This window comes from Lolium rigidum, chromosome 6 (assembly GCF_022539505.1).
Source record: "Lolium rigidum isolate FL_2022 chromosome 6, APGP_CSIRO_Lrig_0.1, whole genome shotgun sequence".
Taxonomy (NCBI): domain Eukaryota; kingdom Viridiplantae; phylum Streptophyta; class Magnoliopsida; order Poales; family Poaceae; genus Lolium; species Lolium rigidum.
The window spans coordinates 308581492-308600795 of NC_061513.1; the positions used below are offsets into that span (position 1 = coordinate 308581492).

General features: G+C 47.1%; 1 protein-coding gene across 1 annotated transcript; it reads left to right on the top strand.

The window, feature by feature from the left end:
- The first annotated feature begins 11013 nt into the window (after positions 1 to 11013).
- LOC124664572 lies at positions 11014 to 18236 on the top strand. Its single transcript, XM_047202058.1, has 5 exons — positions 11014 to 11348; positions 16538 to 16622; positions 16718 to 17320; positions 17443 to 17556; positions 17925 to 18236. The coding sequence occupies exons 1-5, from the start codon at positions 11014 to 11016 to the stop codon at positions 18234 to 18236; spliced, it is 1449 nt and encodes a 482-aa protein (XP_047058014.1).
- Positions 18237 to 19304: the final 1068 nt, after the last annotated feature.

A 19304-nucleotide genomic window follows, 5' to 3' on the forward strand; every position in this document is an offset into this window, starting at 1 on the left:
CGCTTAGGCTGAGCACGGGTAGTGGCAAGCTGTACCTCCCGCTGAGCAAGACGGACACCGCGATCCGTGAAGCCTTCCTGGCTCCGAAGCCGAGTGTGATGCTTCCGTTGACTTGGGTGCGCCTGACAGGGGTCCCGGAGGATCTGATGACGAAGGAGAGGCTCATGGCAGCGTTTGCGATGGTGGGAAGGCCATTTGAGGTGGATGAGCTGTCTGTCAAGAAAAGGGACTCGGAGCCGATTCGCATGCGTTTCCATTGCCGATTCCCAGAGAGGATCAAGGGATCGATCCAAGTGTTCGTCAATGGGGAAGGGTTCACGGTTGATACGTCTCCAACGTATCGATAATTTCTTATGTTCCATGCTACTTTATTGATGATACCTACATGTTTTATGCACACTTTATGTCATATTCGTGCATTTTACGGAACTAACCTATTAACAAGATGCCGAAGTGCCGGTTCACGTTTTCTGCTGTTTTTGGTTTCAGAAATCCTAGTAACGAAATATTCTCGGAATTGGACGAAATCAACGCCCGAGGTTCCTATTTTTCCCGGAAGCTTCCAGATCACCGAAGAGGGGCCAGAGATGGGCTAGGGGGGCCCCACACCACACCTGGGCGCGGGCCCAGGCCTGGCCGCGCCACCTGGTGGTGAGGGCACCCCTTCGACCCTCCTGCGCCGCCTCTTCGCCTATTTAAAGCCCCTGCATCGAAAACCCTTACGAAGAAAGCCACGATACGCGAAACCTTCCAGAGCCGCCGCCATCGCGAAGCCAAGATCTGGGGGACAGGAGTCTCTGTTCCGGCACCCTGCCGGACGGGGAAGTGCCCCCGGAAGGCTTCTCCATCGACACCGCTGCCATCTCCACCGCCATCTTCATCACCGCTGTCTGCTCCCATGAGGAGGGAGTAGTTCTCCATCGAGGCTCGGGGCTGTACCGGTAGCTATGTGGTTCATCTCTCTCTATGTACTTCAATACAATAATCTCATGAGCTGCCTTACATGATTGAGATTCATATGATGATGCTTGTAATCTAGATGTCATTGTGCTAGTCAAGTGAGTTTTACTTATGTGATCTCCAGGAGACTCCTTGTCCCACGTGTGTAAAGGTGACGAGTGTGTGCACCGTGTGGGTCTCTTAGGCTATATTTCACAGAATACTTATTCAACTGTTATGAATGGCATAGTGAAGTGTTTATTTATATCTCTTTATGATTGCAATGTGTTTTGTATCACAATTTATCTATGTGCTACTCTAGTGATGTTATTAAAGTAGTTTTATTCCTCCTACACGGTGTAATGGTGACGGTGTGTGCACTCGTGTTAGTACTTGGTTTATGCTATGATCATGATCTCTTGTAGATTGCGAAGTTAACTATTGCTATGATAGTATTGATGTGTATTATTCCTCCTACATAAGCATGAAGGTGACAAGTGTGCATGCTATGTTAGTACTTGGTTTAGTCGTTTCGATCTTTCATGCACTCTAAGGTTATTTAAATATGAACATTTAATTGTGGAGCTTGTTAACTCCGGCATTGAGGGTTCGTGTAATCCTACGCAATGTGTTCATCATCCAACAAGAGAGTGTAGAGTATGCATTTATCTATTCTGTTATGTGATCAATGTTGAGAGTGTCCACTAGTGAAAGTCTAATCCCTAGGCCTTGTTCCTAAATACTGCTATCGCTGCTTGTTTACTATTTTACTGCATTACTACTGCTGCGTTACTACTGCTTGTTTACTTCCCGCAATATTACTACCATCAACTGCACGCCAGCAAGCACTTTTCTGGCGCCGTACTACTGCTCATATTTATTCATACCACCTGTATTTCACTATCTCTTCGCCGAACTAGTACACCTATTAGGTGTGTTGGGGACACAAGAGACTTCTTGCTTTGTGGTTGCAGGGTTGCATGAGAGGGATATCTTTGACCTCTTCCTCCCCGAGTTCGATAAACCTTGGGTAATCCACTTAAGGGAAACTTGCTGCTCGTTCTACAAACCTCTGCTCTTGGAGGCCCAACACTTGTCTACAAGAATAGAAGCACCCATAGACATCAAGCACTTTTCACGGCGCCGTTGCCGGGGAGGGAAGGTAAACGGCACTCACACATTGGCAAGCCCGGCAACTAAGCACTTTTCCTCCCTCGTCAACTACGCGCCAAGTACTTTTCTGGCACCGTTGCCGGGGAGGAAAGGTAAAAGGCACTCATACTCTGGTTCCAGGTAACAGTACTTTTCTGGCGCCATTGTGTGTGTGCTCGAAGCTATTTCCTTTAGACTCTGCAATTGCGACATTTGGTTTCTTGTTTACACTAGTTGGGCACAATGGAAAACAACAAAAATATGAGAGATCTTTATGAACTTTATCTTGAATTAGGACATGATGTGTTTGAAGAGAGAATTAAAAAACCCATGGAACTTTATATGCATGCTAATGGGAATGTTATTAATATGAATGCTTTGAACACCATTGTTGCTAATGCTATGGAAAATTCTAAGCTTGGGGAAGCTGGCTTTGATGAGCATGATATTTTTAGTCCCCCAAGCATTGAGGAGAAAATTTACTTTGATGATACTTTGCCTCCCATTTATGATGATTATAATGATAGTAGTCTTTTGTTACCACCTGTTATGGAGGATAAATTTGATTATGATTACAATATACCTCCTATATTTGATAGCTACTTTGTTGAATTTGCTCCCACTACAATTAATAAGAATGACTATGCTTATGTTGGGAGTAGTAATTATTTTATGCATGAGACTCATGATAAGAATGTTTTAAGTGATGGGTATATTGTGGATTTCATCAATGATGCTACTGAAAGTTATTATGAGAGAGGGAAACATGGTTATATTCATCTTAATAATATTAAGTTTCCCCTCTTTATGTTGAGAATCTTGAAGTTACTCGTGTTTTATCCTTTTATGCTTGTCACTTTGCTCTTCATGAATTCATTTGGGTATAAGATTCTTCTGCATAGGAAGCATGTTAGGCTTAAATGTGTTTTGAATTGCCTCTTGAAGCTCTCTTTTGCTTCAAATACTATTTCTTGCGGGTGCATCACCAAAATTGCAGAGCCCATCTTAATGGCTATAAAGAAAGAACTTCTTGGGAGATAACCCATGTGTTATTTTGCTACAGTACTTTGTTTTATATTTGTGTCTTGGAAGTTGTTTACTACTGTAGCAACCTCTCCTTATCATGTTTTTGTGCCAAGTAAAGTTTCTATGCTAAAGTTGATGTTATATTTGGGATCGCTGCGCAGAAACAGCGTTGTCTGTCTGTCACGAATCTGGGCACAGGCCTCTGTAGAAAATTCGAAAAAATCTGCCAATTTACGAGCGTGATCCTCAGATATGTACGCAACTTTCATTAGTTTTGAGTTTTTCCATTTGATCAAGTCTGGTGCCAGCTTTAAATTTGTCTTTACGGACTGTTCTGTTTTTGACAGATTCTGCCTTTTATTTCGCATTGCCTCTTTTGCTATGTTGGATTCATTTCTTTGATCCATTAATGTCCAGTAGCTTTATGCAATGTCCAGAAGTGAAAATAATGATTGTGTCACCTCTGAATGTGTGAATTATTAATTGTGCACTAACCCTCTAATGAGTTTGCTTGAAGTTTGGTGTGAAGGAAGTTTTCAAGGGTCAAGAGAGTAGTATGATATACTATGATCAAGAGGAGTGAAAGCTCTAAGCTTGGGGATGCCCCCGTGGTTCACCCCTGCATATTTTAAGAAGACTCAAGCGTCTAAGCTTGGGGATGCCCAAGGCATCCCCTTCTTCATCGACAAAGTATCGGGTTCCTTCTCTTGAAACTATATTTTTATTCGGTCACATCTTATGTACTTTACTTGGAGCGTCCGTGTGTGCTTTTATTTTTGTTTTGTTATCTTAGTTCTCTGAATAAGTTCATCCTTGTGTGGGAGAGAGGCACGCTCCGCTGGTTCGTATGAACACATGTGTTCTTAGCTCATAATATTCATGGCGAAGTTTCCTCTTCGTTAAATTGTTATATGGTTGGAATTGGAAAAATGCTACATGTAGTAATTGGTAAAATGTCTTGGATAATTTGATACTTGGCAATTGTTGTGCTCATGTTTAAGCTCTTGCATCATATGCTTTGCACCCATTAATGAAGAAATACATAGAGCTTGCTAAAATTTGATTTGCATATTTGGTCTCTCTAAGGTCTAGATAATATCTAGTATTGAGTTTTGAACAACAAGGAAGACGGTGTAAAGTCTTATAATGTTTACAATATGTCTTTTATGTGAGTTTTGCTGCACCGGTTCATCCTTGAGTTTGCTTCAAATAACCTTGCTAGCCTAAACCTTGTATCGAGAGGGAATACTTCTCATGCATCCAAATACTTGAGCCAATATTCATGCCATTTGTGTCCACCATACCTACCTACTACATGGTATTTCTCCGCCATTCCAAAGTAAATTGCTTGAGTGCTACCTTTAAACAATTCAAAAGTTATTACCTCTTATTTGTGTCAATGTTTTATAGCTCATGAGGAAGTATGTGGTGTTTATCTTTCAATCTTGTTGGGCAACTTTCACCAATGGACTAGTGGCTTCATCCGCTTATCCAATAACTTTGCAAAAAGAGCTGGCAATGGGATTCCCGAGTCCCAAATTAATTAACAAAAATAGACACTCCTCCATGGTATGTGATTGTTGGACGGCACCCGAAGGATTCGGTTAGCCATGGCTTGAGAAAGCAAAGGTGGGGAGGAGTGTCATCGTAATAAAACTAAAATAAAAAGGCACTCCTTCATGGTATGAGATTGTTGGCGGGCACTCGAGGATTCGGTTAGCCATGGTTTGTGAAAGAAAGGTTGGAAGGAGTGCCACCCAAAAATAAAATAAAATGGGAGCCGCTCTTTGAAGGTTTGTCCGGCAAGGGGTTAGAGTACCCGCTACCATTCGTTGACAACAACAAACACCTCTCAAAACTTTACTTTTATACTCTCTTGATGTTTTCAAAATCAAAGCTCTAGCACAAATATAGCAATCGATGCTTTCCTCTTTGAAGGACCTTTATTTTACTTTTATTGTTGAGTCAGTTTACCTATCTCCCTCCACCTTAAGAAGCAAACACTTGTGTGAACTGTGCATTGATTCCTACATACTTGCATATTGCACTTGTTATATTACTTTATGTTGACAATATCCATGAGATATACATGTTACAAGTTGAAAGCAACCGCTAAAACTTAATCTTCTTTTGTGTTGCTTCAATGCCTTTACTTTGAATTTATTGCTTTATGAGTTAACTCTTATGCAAGACTTATTGATGCATGTCTTGAAAGTGCTATTCATGAAAAGTCATTGCTTTATGATTCATTTGTTTACTCATGTCATTACCATTGTTTTGATCGCTGCATTCATTACATATGTTTACAATATGATCAAGTTTATGATGGCATGTCACTTCGAAATTATCTTTGTTATCGTTTTACTCGCTCGGGACGAGCAGAACTAAGCTTGGGGATGCTGATACGTCTCCAACGTATCGATAATTTCTTATGTTCCATGCTACTTTATTGATGATACCTACATGTTTTATGCACACTTTATGTCATATTCGTGCATTTTACGGAACTAACCTATTAACAAGATGCCGAAGTGCCGGTTCTCGTTTTACGCTGTTTTTGGTTTCAGAAATCCTAGTAACGAAATATTCTCGGAATTGGACGAAATCAACGCCCGGGTTCCTATTTTTCCCGGAAGCTTCCGGATCACCGAAGAGGGGCCAGAGATGGGCTAGGGGGCCCCACACCACACTGGGCGCGGGCCCGAGGCCGGCCGCGCCACCCGGTGGTGAGGGCACCCCTTCGACCCTCTGCGCCGCCTCTTCGCCTATTTAAAGCCCCTGCATCGAAAACCCTTACGAAGAAAGCCACGATACGCGAAACCTTCCGAGCCGCCGCCATCGCGAAGCCAAGATCCGGGGACAGGAGTCTCTGTTCCGGCACCCCGCCGGGACGGGGAAGTGCCCCGGAAGGCTTCTCCATCGACACCGCTGCCATCTCCACCGCCATCTTCATCACCGCTGCTTGCTCCCATGAGGAGGGAGTAGTTCTCCATCGAGGCTCGGGGCTGTACCGGTAGCTATGTGGTTCATCTCTCTCTATGTACTTCAATACAATAATCTCATGAGATGCCTTACATGATTGAGATTCATATGATGATGCTTGTAATCTAGATGTCATTGTGCTAGTCAAGTGAGTTTTACTTATGTGATCTCCGGAGACTCCTTGTCCCACGTGTGTAAAGGTGACGAGTGTGTGCACCGTGTGGGTCTCTTAGGCTATATTTCACGAGAATACTTATTCACTGTTATGAATGGCATAGTGAAGTGCTTATTTATATCTCTTTATGATTGCAATGTGTTTTGTATCACAATTTATCTATGTGCTACTCTAGTGATGTTATTAAAGTAGTTTTATTCCTCCTACACGGTGTAATGGTGACAGTGTGTGCACTCGTGTTAGTACTTGGTTTATGCTATGATCATGATCTCTTGTAGATTGCGAAGTTAACTATTGCTATGATAGTATTGATGTGTATTATTCCTCCTACATAAGCATGAAGGTGACAGTGTGCATGCTATGTTAGTACTTGGTTTAGTCGTTTCGATCTTTCATGCACTCTAAGGTTATTTAAATATGAACATTTAATTGTGGAGCTTGTTAACTCCGGCATTGAGGGTTCGTGTAATCCTACGCAATGTGTTCATCATCCAACAAGAGAGTGTAGAGTATGCATTTATCTATTACTGTTATGTGATCAATGTTGAGAGTGTCCACTAGTGAAAGTCTAATCCCTAGGCCTTGTTCCTAAATATCGCTATCGCTGCTTGTTTACTATTTCTTTGCATTACTACTGCTGCGTTACTACTGCTTGTTTACTTCCCGCAATATTACTACCATCAACTGCACGCCAGCAAGCACTTTTCTGGCGCCGTACTACTGCTCATATTTATTCATACCACCTGTATTTCACTATCTCTTCGCCGAACTAGTACACCTATTAGGTGTGTTGGGGACACAAGAGACTTCTTGCTTTGTGGTTGCAGGGTTGCATGAGAGGGATATCTTTGACCTCTTCCTCCCTGAGTTTGATAAACCTTGGGTAATCCACTTAAGGGAAACTTGCTGCTGTTCTACAAACCTCTGCTCTTGGAGGCCCAACACTGTCTACAAGAATAGAAGCACCCGTAGACATCAACGGTGGGGGTACAAGCGGAGTCTCCACCGCGCGGGGGTGCTGGGGGTTCAGGGGGACCGCCTAAGCCGCCGACACACCAGGACGAGGATGATGATGAGTCCGATGGCTTCTCCACGGACAATGAGTGGAACAGGCACCGACATAGAAAGAACAAGGATGGCGATAAGGCTATGGAGGAGGCAACGGCGAAAGGAAAGTCGACGCCGGCAGCTACGACTGGCAAGAGCCACAAGGGGGTGGCTGAGGCGGGGTAGGGCTCACAGTCCGCACCCCCGACTAGGATGGGGACGGGGACGGCTGGTCTGAAGCTGGACCAGTATGGGACAAACCTGTTGGGCGCTTCGACCCACTTTTCCTTCCTTCCCCCGCTTACCTGTGGGCAGGAGGTGCCACAGATGGAGCTGGCTGGGGCGGAGAATGGCCGGGTGGGCCTGGAGGGGTCGTCGATATCCACGGTGACGGACCCCCTCTCCTCGTGGTCGGTGGACAGCCCGGAGCCGATGGGCCCACCGGCCAAGGTGGCCAGGCGGGAGGCGGCGGCTGATGCCGTGGCGGAGGAGGTGCTGGTGGTGGGAGTGACTGAGGAGGAGGGGGTGTCGAGGAGGGCCAGGAGGTGGTCAAGGACCTGCTACGGGAGACGCGGGAGGCGACCCCGGTGGCGCGTGGGCTACGATCGGCGGCCATCCCCTACGCGTGGCGGACGGCGAGCAAGCCGGCCACGACGGTGCGCAAGAGCGCGAGGCACGGGAAGGGGGCGACGACCTCGACGGTGATGGAGAAGGCACAACAGCTCGCGGCGGACAAGAACCTGGAAACGGTCATCATCAACAAAGTCGTCGACAAAGGTACGGACTTCGCCGTCTTGGACATACTTCCCGACTCCCATCTCTCTTCCGTTGTTAAGGATAGTTGCATCATCTTCTCGCCTAGCAAGGGGAGCCCGGGGGAGGCTCTCTCCCTTGTAAGGGCAAAAGAACGTGTCCAGGCGGCTCTCGCGGCCACGGCACGAAGGCTGCGGTTGGAGACGGAGGCCCGCAAGCTGGCCGAAGCTGACCTCCCAGACACTGCGTGTGAGCGACAGGGTGCCCTCGACGCATAGGAACCCGGCCCTAGTATGGGGCCACCTCTCGGGGACAGATAAGTGGAGGATGAATCTCCGGACCGGGTGCAGGGAACGCACTCGCCGTCCCTGGCGGCGCAGGACTTGGGTGGGGCGAAGGGCCGCACCATCCAGGCCCCCAAGCGGAGGCGGAAGAAGTCCTCGCTTACGGTCAAGAAGGGCTTGAGTAAGCGTCGGGGATCATCATGAGGTTCCTTGTCCAAAACATCCGAGGATGGGGGGCGCCAGGGAGGCGGACCCAGCTGAAGGACATCTTCAGGGCGGATCAAGTTGATATTATTGGTTTGCAGGAGACCATCAAACAGGACTTCTCGGCACAGGAACTTCGTTGGCTTGAACATGGTGGTCAATTCAATTGGAATTGGGTGCCTGCTAGGGGGCACTCGGGGGGGGGGGGGCTCCTGCTTGGATTCAGGGATGAATTCTTTGAGGTTGGGTTCTGGAGGAAGGGCTCCTTCTTTATCAGCGCTGACATCCTACAGCGAAACAACAACCTTAAATGGCGGTTCATGCTTGTGTACGGCCCGGCGGATCACTCACGGACGTCTCAGTTTCTGGACGAACTCGAAACGGAAGTGGCTGACTGCCTTTTGCCGATTGTGGTGGCAGGGGATTTCAACCTCGTCCGATGGGCGGAGGATAAGAGCAATGGGGCAGTCAATTGGCCAAGGGTGCGCTGCTTTAATGATGTCCTAGCAAACCTATCCTTGAGGGAAATCTGTCAGGCAGGGGCTCGGTATACATGGACGAACAACCAGGCGTCCCCGATTCGTTCGGTGTTGGACAGAGTGTTTGTTTCTCCATCCTGGGAGGCTATCTTTCCCCTTGCTTCTCTGGCGGCAGTCACGAGGATTGGCTCTGACCACTGCCCCCTGATCCTGGATAATGGGGAGAGAGGTCTTGTGCGATCTCCACGTTTCTTTTTTCAAACGTGGTGGTTCGGGGTACCGGACTTTGGGGAGCTGGTACGGGGCAGGATTGACTCTGCCATCTCTGCTGCGCGGGGACACGGAGGTCAAGTATTGACCTGTGGCGGCTTATCGCCCGAGGGCTCGGGCAATTCCTCAAGGGATGGGGTGCCAACCTTGGGAAGGAGCGTCGGGTGTTCCGCGAAGGTGCGCTAAGCGGATTCAGGAGTTAGATGTGGAGGCGGATGCTAACGGGCTGGACGAGGAGGGATGGGCTCTCCGGTACAGCCTGGAGGATCAAATTATTGCGTCAGACAGTCTCGAGGAGGAATATTGGAGACAGCGGAGCCGTGTGCAGTGGACGCTTAAGGGAGACGCATGCACCGCCTATTTTCATGCGTTTGCTAATGGTAGACGCCGGAAATGCATGATTCCACGCCTGATTACGGATAACGGGGTGATTACCGTACAACAGGACCTGGTGGACCACATCTACGGCTTCTACCAGGGGCTCATGGGGTCGGTGGGGGAGGAGAAGATGTTCTCCTTAGGCCCGGACCTGTGGCCGGTGGAGGATCGGGTCTCTCAAGGGGAGAATGATGACCTGCATCTTACTTTTATGCCTGAGGAGTTGGATGCGGTGCTCGCTGAGATGAAACCGGATTCGGCTCCTGGACCGGATGGGCTACCGGTGGCGTTCTTTAAGAGGTTCTGGGAGAGCCTCAAAGGACCTATCCTCAACATCTTGAACGATTTTGCTCTAGGGAGAGTAGATATTGCGTGTCTCAACTATGGTATCATATCTTTAATTCGAAAGATTAGAGGGGCGGACGAGATTAGACACTACAGACCTATTGCGCTTATTAATGTGATTTTTAAATTTGTAGCTAAAGCATATGCGACTAGATTGACCCCGATTGCTCATAGGACGATTGACAGGAGCCAAACGGCCTTCATTAGAGGCCGCTGCACTACGAGGGGTGCTGGCACTTCATGAGATTGCCCATGAGTTACGTGTTAAAAAGCTCAAGGGTCTGCTGCTTAAGCTGGACTTTGAAAAGGCTTATGATCGAGTGAACTGGGAGTTCCTCCGTGAAGTTCTACTGAGGAAGGGTTTCTCAGCTGGGATGGTTCACGGAGTTGATGCAACTTGTCTCGGGAGGACAAGCTGCGATCAACATTAATGGTGAGGTGGGACGATATTTCCGTAATGCCCGGGGGTAAGACGAGGGGACCCTCTATCCCCCATTCTCTTTGACTTTATGGTAGATGCTTTGGCGGCTATCCTTACAAGGGCCAAGGAGAGCGGACACATCCAGGGGGTTGTGTCACACCTGATTCCAGGGGGAATCACACACCTACAGTATGCGGACGACACTATGATCATGATTGAGCCTTCTGACCTTGGGATTGCGAACCTGAAGCTCCTCTTGCTTTGCTTCGAGAACATGTCAGGTCTCAAGATCAACTTTACAAAGAGCGAGGCGATTGTCACAGGGGTTGATGACGCGGAGAGACGTAGGATTGCTGACTTGCTTAATTGCAATCTTGGGGACTTGCCCATGACCTATCTGGGCCTCCCGGTCTCGGACAAGACCTTATCGGTCGCAGACTGGTACTTCTTGACGGAGAAAGTGGGTCATAGGGTCGACCCATGGCAGGGACTCTTTACGGCTACGCGGGGAGGCTCGAGTTGACTAATTCGTGTCTGTCGATCCTTCCGATGTTCGCAATGGGGATCTACCTTCTCCACGAGGCGACACACGGGGAAATGAATAAGTCCAGAGCCCGCTTCTTTTGGGAAGGAGTCGGGAATAAGAGGAAGTACCATATGGTGGATTGGGCGACCGTTTGCAAGCCTAAGGAGCTTGGAGGATTGGGAATCCTCAACACGAAGCTGATGAACATTGCGCTGATGTTGAAGTGGATTTGGAAGCTCTACCAGGGAGCAGAGGGTCTTTGGGTTGACCTGCTCCAAGCCAAGTACCTGGGGGGGAATGATATCTTCTCCCCGCTTGTGCCAACGAAGGGTTCCCAGTTTTGGAATGCCATACAAAAAATCAAATGGTACTTCAAGCTGGGTGCGAAGCACAAGGTTGCGGGCGGGAGACGCACTTACTTCTGGCTTGATTGGTGGACGGGGAAGGGTCCCCTGAGATTGCTTTTTCCCCGCCTCTTTCGGTCTCTGTGACAACCATTTTGCCACGGTTGCGGGAGTGCGGGACGCCAATGGGTGGCACATCAGGTTTCGGCGGACCTTTGGCACTGCGGAGGTCGTGGAATGGGAGAACCTCTGTAGGATCTTTGACCTCCACCCGTTCTCGGAAGGGGAGGACGAGGTGTCATGGGCTCTCGAACCTTGCGGGATCTTCTCCACCGGAGTCCATCTACGGGCGCATGTCGCAAGGGGCGGCGGTGACGCACTTTAGAGAGGTCTGGAAAACTAGGGTCCCGCCCAGGATTAGGGTCTTTCTGTGGCAACTTATCAGGAGCCGGCTCCCGTCAGGAGTGCAGGTTGCTAAGAGGAACGGACCAACGACAGGGGCGTGCGCCTTCTGCGGGGAAGAGGAGGACTGTAACCATATCTTCTTCTCATGCCATCTTGCCAAACTGGCATGGGCCGGAGCTAGGGAGCTCCTGCAATGTGATTGGAACCCAGCAGGGGCTGGGCAACTCATCGCGTTAGTCCAGAGTCTTTCGGGGTCCCTACGTAGGCTAGCTTGGTTCACCTTTGCGGCCCAAAGTTGGGCGCTTTGGAATATTAGGAACAAACTAGCTATGGAAGGAAAGCTTATCAACAACCCCGGCTGATATCTTCTTCTACATGCACTCGTATATGCAGCGGTGGAGGGTTACGAGTCAGACCGAAGGACCGTGCGACTTTGGACGTGGTGATGGAAGGGGTTAGGAGGCTCCAGACGACGACGCGAGCGCAAGCGGGAGGAAGCCAGAGATCGTCTTGACAGCCGTGTTGTTGTTTATGTGGGTTGGCTTCTTGTATCCTCTAGACTGTTGGTGTGTGGAGTGATGATGTGTTTGGGTTCAGACTAGGGACCGGTTTGTAAGCTATCTGAACCTGTGGTTGCCGTGTGGCTTTATTTATATAAAGCTGGGCCTATGGCCTTATGTTTAAAAGGGAAGCATGGGAGGGTGCGGCGGCTCGCAGGGGCATTGACCGGTGCGGCGGCTCGGAGGTGCGGTTGCTTGGGCGGCGGGTCTGCCAGCACGGCGGCGAGCGCTCGCAGGCGAGGCGGTGGGAATCAGGAACGGCGGCGCCGGGCGCTGCCGTCCGTCCGCCACATGCGCAGCGCCATCCATCCTCAACCGCCGGCCGCATTGGGGTTAATTGGATTAAGTGTGGCAGAGGAGGGCCTGAGCTTATTGGCTCCAGCGGCGGCAGTGGAGCTCGTCGTAGCCCGGTGCTCCCATCGGCGGGAGATGCATTTCTCCTTTTTTTTTCTTGATGTATTTCTCTGCAAGTTCCATGTCGTTCGTAGCAGTAGCAATGTGCATCTCCTAAAAGTGCAGGTTAGCAGCTGCCAGTCCCACGTGGTCCACAAGATAACAGGCATAAAAGGTATTCACGCTGTTTGATCGCCGTGAGGCAGAAAACGAATCGCAGCGCTGATCCAACGATGGCTAGACCGTGCTCACGTACCCCCTGAACACCAAATCCACTCTCGAGATGAGTGTGTGTTACAAGATTGTTAATGCATGTAGAGCAGATCACACTTGTAGAAAGCATGCCTTTCGTCACGGGCCGGAACCAAACGCCTGGCCACGTCGCCCCGAATCCGCCCAATCGTACGACACCCATAGGTTCCGATCGCTAGGAACCTTTTATTCCGGTTGGTATCCCAAACCGGGACCAAAGGGTTTTGCGGCTCGCTGCGCCTGCCGACACCCCTTTAGTCCTGGCTGGTGACACGAGCTGGGACATAAAGTCGAACGTCGTTCCCGCGAAAGTGTTACCATTACTGGCGCGCAGAAATCGATTGTCACACGCCAGCCACAGGAATTTGGGTCGCCGGCGCCGGCGGCCAACCACGGGAATTGATCACCTGGTGGCTGGCTTGTTCATCTTCATCTCCTTTTCTTTATATGCCTCACATCTTCTCCATCTTGCCACACACATTCTTTACATCTCCATCTCATTTCCTCTACCAAAAAGATCTCCTCTCCGTCGACGTTTCGGACTCAATGGAGCACCTCGCGCGTCCAGACGATCAAATGTTGAGACGATCAACATGGCTATCATAGCTAACTAGCTGCCAATAACTTCTAGCCACCTCGAAGCCCAGACGAGCGTCCAGAGCGGCATAGCGCACTTGCTCATAGCTCAATGGAACATTGGCCCACCCAAATAACAGTTCATCTACTTTTTCTTCTGCGGCATCCTTCTTCTTGTGCTTTTTCCTCTTCTTCTTCTCAAGATTTATCCCAATGATAGAATCCACCAGATCATATAGACTCGGAATTTGATTATTGGTGGGACTCGGGAGTATCTTCTAGAGGTCGAACGCAAAAGTAATATGAATACCGTAGGGACTTACCATTTCCACATCCTTTCCGATAGCCGCGCCGAAGAATTTGATGGTCTCGTCCTGCAAGAACTTCTTGAGAACTTGTGGCACTTCATCAGCCTGACAAATCTGGAATACCAAATTCTCGGACGCCACCGAGAGTTGAAAGACGGCGGCACGCTGATCACTCTCGCGAGGGTGGTGAACTCGCAGTCCAATCCGATGCACTTGATTGGTGCGTTGTCGAGGTAGTTACTCTTCACGATGCGGATCCACTTCTCCACCTTCTTGCACGGGGAGTGACCGTGATATTAAAAGACATCCTTTCGACCATTAGGTGGTATACCCGAGTTCGAGGAGCCGGGTCGCGCACGAGGTGCTCCATTGAGTCTGAAACGTCGACAGAGAGGAGAGTTTTTTTGGTGGAGGAGATGAGATGGAGATGTGAAGAATGTGTGTGGCAAGATGGAGAAGATGTGAGGCATATAAAGGAAAGAATTATCATTTGTATTAGCTAGGGATTGAATTTACATACGCACCCGTAGTAGCTATGGATGAATTGACGAACTTGTAGATTGGTTGTGTCTGATGGTGGTGTAGTATGACAAGGTGACCTCTAGAGAGAAGAGGTGACCCCAATCGTAGCTTGCATGCTACCAAACAACAAACATTGCATCGCCTAAGCCATTTAGGCTTGCATGGGGCCTACCAATCATCGATAGGCTTTTGGCCTAGTAATGCAAACCAGGGCCACCAAACGAAGTGGAGGTTTTGGTCCGGAGCTCATTTTGGACGGGCTACCAGTCTACGACCCCCAACGCATGTTGCAGATATGCCGAGAGACAATAAAATGGTTATTATTATATCTTTGTGTTTATGATAAACATTTATATCTCATGCATACTTGTATTAGCTGGAAACATTGGTACACGTGTGTTTTATAAACAAACTGGAGTCTCTAGCAAGCCTCTCGTTTAACTAGCTTGTTGATTAGTCGATGATCAAGGTTTTCTAGTCATGAACATTGGATGTTGTTAATAACAAGATCACGTCATTAGGAGAACATGATATGATGGATACATACCTATACTAAGCGTAGCGATAAGATCGTCATTGAGTTTGTTTTGATGTAGCTCTTTAATGCATGGTAACCTAATCCTTAGACCATGAGATCGTGTTAATCACTAACAACAGAGAAATGCTTTGATGATATCAAACGTCACACCGTAACAGGGTGATTATAAAGGTGGCATTGGGTATTCTGAAAGTGATAGTTGAGGCTCATGGGATTTTGTCCATCCTAATGACAGAGAGATATATATGCTCTCGACCCTCTCGGTGAGATATCATCCAATTAACTTGCAAGCATGTGAATATGTCACAGGGGATATCATATCACAGAATAAGTAAAGAATGCTTATCAGTAACGAGATTGAACTAGGTTTGAAGATAGCAATGATTAAATCTCGGAAAATTAAAGTATCGCGAGGCACATGGAATTGGTATCAAATGTATATGGTTCATTCGATCATGAGGTTACCGTTGAATGTATATGAGCCGCTGTGGATCTTCAGGTCTCGCTATAGATTATCGATCGAAGAGGTGTCTCAATCATATCTGCATCGTTCACGAACGGTAGGGGTAGGGTGACACATGTAATCACAGTTTCACTATCGTGTGTAATTTTGAGATTTGGCCCGGGCTGTAAGCCCACTACTAACCCACATGACTGGCCCATGAACTGCACAGCACACAGCATACGAACGAAACGGGCAAACCCTTCCTGTATACGTCCCTTGCTGCCCGTGTCGCTGCTCGTTGCGGCGGGACGTGCGAGGCGCCACGCCGCCACTCCATCGTCGCCGGCTTGCTGCTTCCTGTTCCCCATTCCCCCTCGTCGCGCCGTCCGTCTCCGCCGTTCCCCATTACGCTGCTGTGCTGCCGCCGTGCCGCGTCGGCCCGCCTCGCCTCCTCCGTGCACTGCTCCACCTCCGCACTACCGAGGCAGGCTCGCCTGCTACGCTGCTTCCTTCCGCGCCTGCGCCTCCTCCGTCCGCCCTACCGCGAGCTTCTGTTCCCCGTTGGGCTGCGGCTACGCCTCCCCCTATCCTCCCCAGCAGCCAGGACCCAGGAAAAGCCCCAAGGGCTAGGTAATCTCTATCCCTCTCAACCCGCCTGTCCTATTGATTTGATTCCTTGATTTAATGAAATTGCTATCCATTTCCTGTTAAAACAATAGAAGGTGAAGAGATTTCATCCGTTAGTCTCAATGCCCAACTAATCAGCAACTCCCAAACTGAACCTTCTTCTACTGTTTATGTGGGAGCCTCAGATCAACTAAGCCATTTATTTGTTACAAAGTATACTATCTTTTGTATCCCCGTGCTTCCATTTCTAGTTTTATCATCGTCTTTTATGAACTTTGTTGGATCGTTAACAGTTGAGTTGAAATTATATGTTCATCTTCGCAATCGAACCAAAAAAAAATTATACTTTGACTATCTTTTGTATCCCCGTATTGCCATTTATAGTTTTCTTATCGTCTTTTATGAAATTTGTTCGATCGTTAACAGTTGAGTTGAAATTATATGTTCATCTTCGCAATCGAACCAACAAAATTTATACTTTGACGAGATTTTTTCAGAGTAGTTTCTAAGCTCCATTTTATTTGTTGCTCGGGGCTTTCCTATCCTGGATCCTCCACTGATTGTGTATATCTTTCAATATTAACAGCTGGAGAATCATGCCTCCGAAGCCTGCTCTGAGTGCTAGTCGCAGTGGGAGCAAGAAGCGAGCCAATCCCATGTATTTCAGGACGGTATAATGCTGGAATCCCCACCATCAATAGGATAATTTATTCAGTTCACGTTGTATTGAAGTCAAAGTCATTTTAATCCACCTCATACCCTGTAGACCGATTGCAGATTGTCACCTCACCTCCTTTTACAAATCATGAAGCTTATCGTTGAAAATGATCAGCAGAAAGGTTACGTCAAAGAAATTGGGTTTGGGAGCTTCTTGTCCATGGGTGAATTTGAGATGAACAACGCTCTTACCCTGTGGTTGGTTGATAAGTTTAATTGTGACAGTGAGTCTCTTGAGTTTGAAGGTGGCATATCGATTCCGGTAAGGCCACTTGTGAAGAGGGTCCTTGGAATCCCTTCAGGTCCTATCCAAGTTGTAGAGGGTCTAGATGTTGACGACGATCTCTACTATCAGTATACTTGTAATCGCAGAGCAAAGAACGCGATGGAGGTGGCAAATGAAATGTGCATTATAACAGACAAGGAACCGTTCTGTATAGCATTTATGATGGCGATACTCGGAATTTATCTAGCACCAGATACATCTGGGGCCGTCAATAGGGCCTTACTGGGAGCTGTTAAGCAGGTTGATAAACTCAAAGACATGGACTGGTGCAATTTCGTTGCTACCTACCTCTTCAAAGGAATCAAGGAATATAAAGAATCCAACACAACTTGTGTTTCTATAAAGGGATGTCTCCACATACTGAGCGTAAGAATCATTCTGACAACGTTTCTGTAATTAATTATTATTTGGTCTAACAAATTGTTGGAATGTGCTGATTGAGCTTGTTTATCTATAAATTTATTCTAATTCTTGTCATTGCAATGCAGGTCGTATTCATCGATCATGCTGCGTTTGAAGTACCAGTTGGTTTTCCACGCTTGGGTGTTGTCACTACAAAACATATCAATTGGGTTGTTTCACATCCCTTCACTAGCTTGATGGTAATGACTTGTGCACTAATTTTTTTAAGCAATTTGTATTATGCTATTGCTTTGAAAATATGATTGCAAATGCTAGTACCCTATTCGCTAATATGAACATTATTATGTGAAGATGTACCTTGTTTTAAATTAATGGTGCTCTCTACAGGCATTAACAGCCTTCTAGGCTATAACACACATGCATCCATTGAACAATGCAATGACTTGTCCACCTTGCTTATCGAACATTTGTTTGCGAAACTAATGCCTGTCAATTTAATTACTTCTATGAAATTACATTTGAGTGGAATATTTCAGAAGTATTCGTATTCCTTAAGTTGCGCATAATGTTGCTACAATTAACTTGATGTATGTTGTGATTCAAATAGGTATGTCGTCCAGAAGAGTCAATTTATGCTGCTGTGCTGGATATCATGCCAAAAGATAATAACATTGTTGAAGATGGCAAACGTGTTGATTCTGAAACAAATACTGATGCTCTGGGCGATAAGCTTGCTACCACCAACACTGATCAGAATAACAACAAGGATCCCGTTTCGGCAGAGCTTGACACTGCCATAACAAGTCCCAGTACAACAAGCTCGGCAATTGTTGAACATGCAGAGTTAGGTACATCACCTCGCTCAGCAGGTACAAACCAGACACTCACTGCTTATAACATTGTCTATAGTCAGGTTTAACAAATTTTGCAGAAGCATTTTTTATCAACATTACTTGTCCCGATTGATATGCTATAAATTCAGTATACTTGTGATTTTGTATATCGAAAACTCCGAAGTAAACCTAAGCTTGGGTGATCCTTTTATCCTATCCCCATCAAGCCATCATTTCTCTAACCTACGCCGTATCTGGAGCTGTATAATTCTTTGTAAATGGCAAAAGGAATACAAAATCTGGGCACACCAACCACCTCACTCGTATAGATCTTAGCCCAAGCAGACTGAAAACTTGTTGTACTTATCCCGTGTGCTGGAGTCGGTTGGTGGCCAGACCAAAGACCTGTACTGGGGTTAAAGACCTGCACCATGCCAGCCAACTCATTAAGGACGGTCAGCCCCAAGCAGCCCAGCTTCGACACAGCTAACACTTTCTATAACTTAATTAGGTGAGATCTACAGATTCAAAATTAGAATCCTGCACACTTGCCATTGAGCAGTCGCGAGCTTAGAACAGGAGACACAATTCTTAGTCCAAGCGGAGTGGTTTTACTGGCGGGGTGGGAAGCTGGGTCAAGGAGTACCCACACGACATGAACTTGAGCTCCTTCTAAAACCCCAGTACATAGCCGGCGCCTTTAATACTGTCCCAAAGGATCAGACACCAACTAGAAGCAAATTGCAGCTGTTGGTTGAGATAATATATTCGGATGCGGACTCCACATCATATTTCTGTTGTTGAATTTACATTTCCAATTTACATCTCATACCATATAAGCCAGAATGCCCAGAACAGTAATTAAAAACACAGAACAACTGATGTCGTTGGATCAATTTTACACAACAAATTTGTCGATACAATATTACAGCAATAATCTGGTCACACAACCAATAGCTAAATATAGTTCTGTTACAGGTTTAAAAAATAGAGCTTAGTCAGCAAATCACTAATTAAAGTACAGACTTAGCCCAATATCGGTTTCTGTGTCCCAAACTAGGGGTCATTTAAATAACTACATCGTTCTTAACACAACTGTTCTTCCGGTGACCAGGTAAACCACAATTAGAACATTTTGCTTCTTTCCAAGGCTT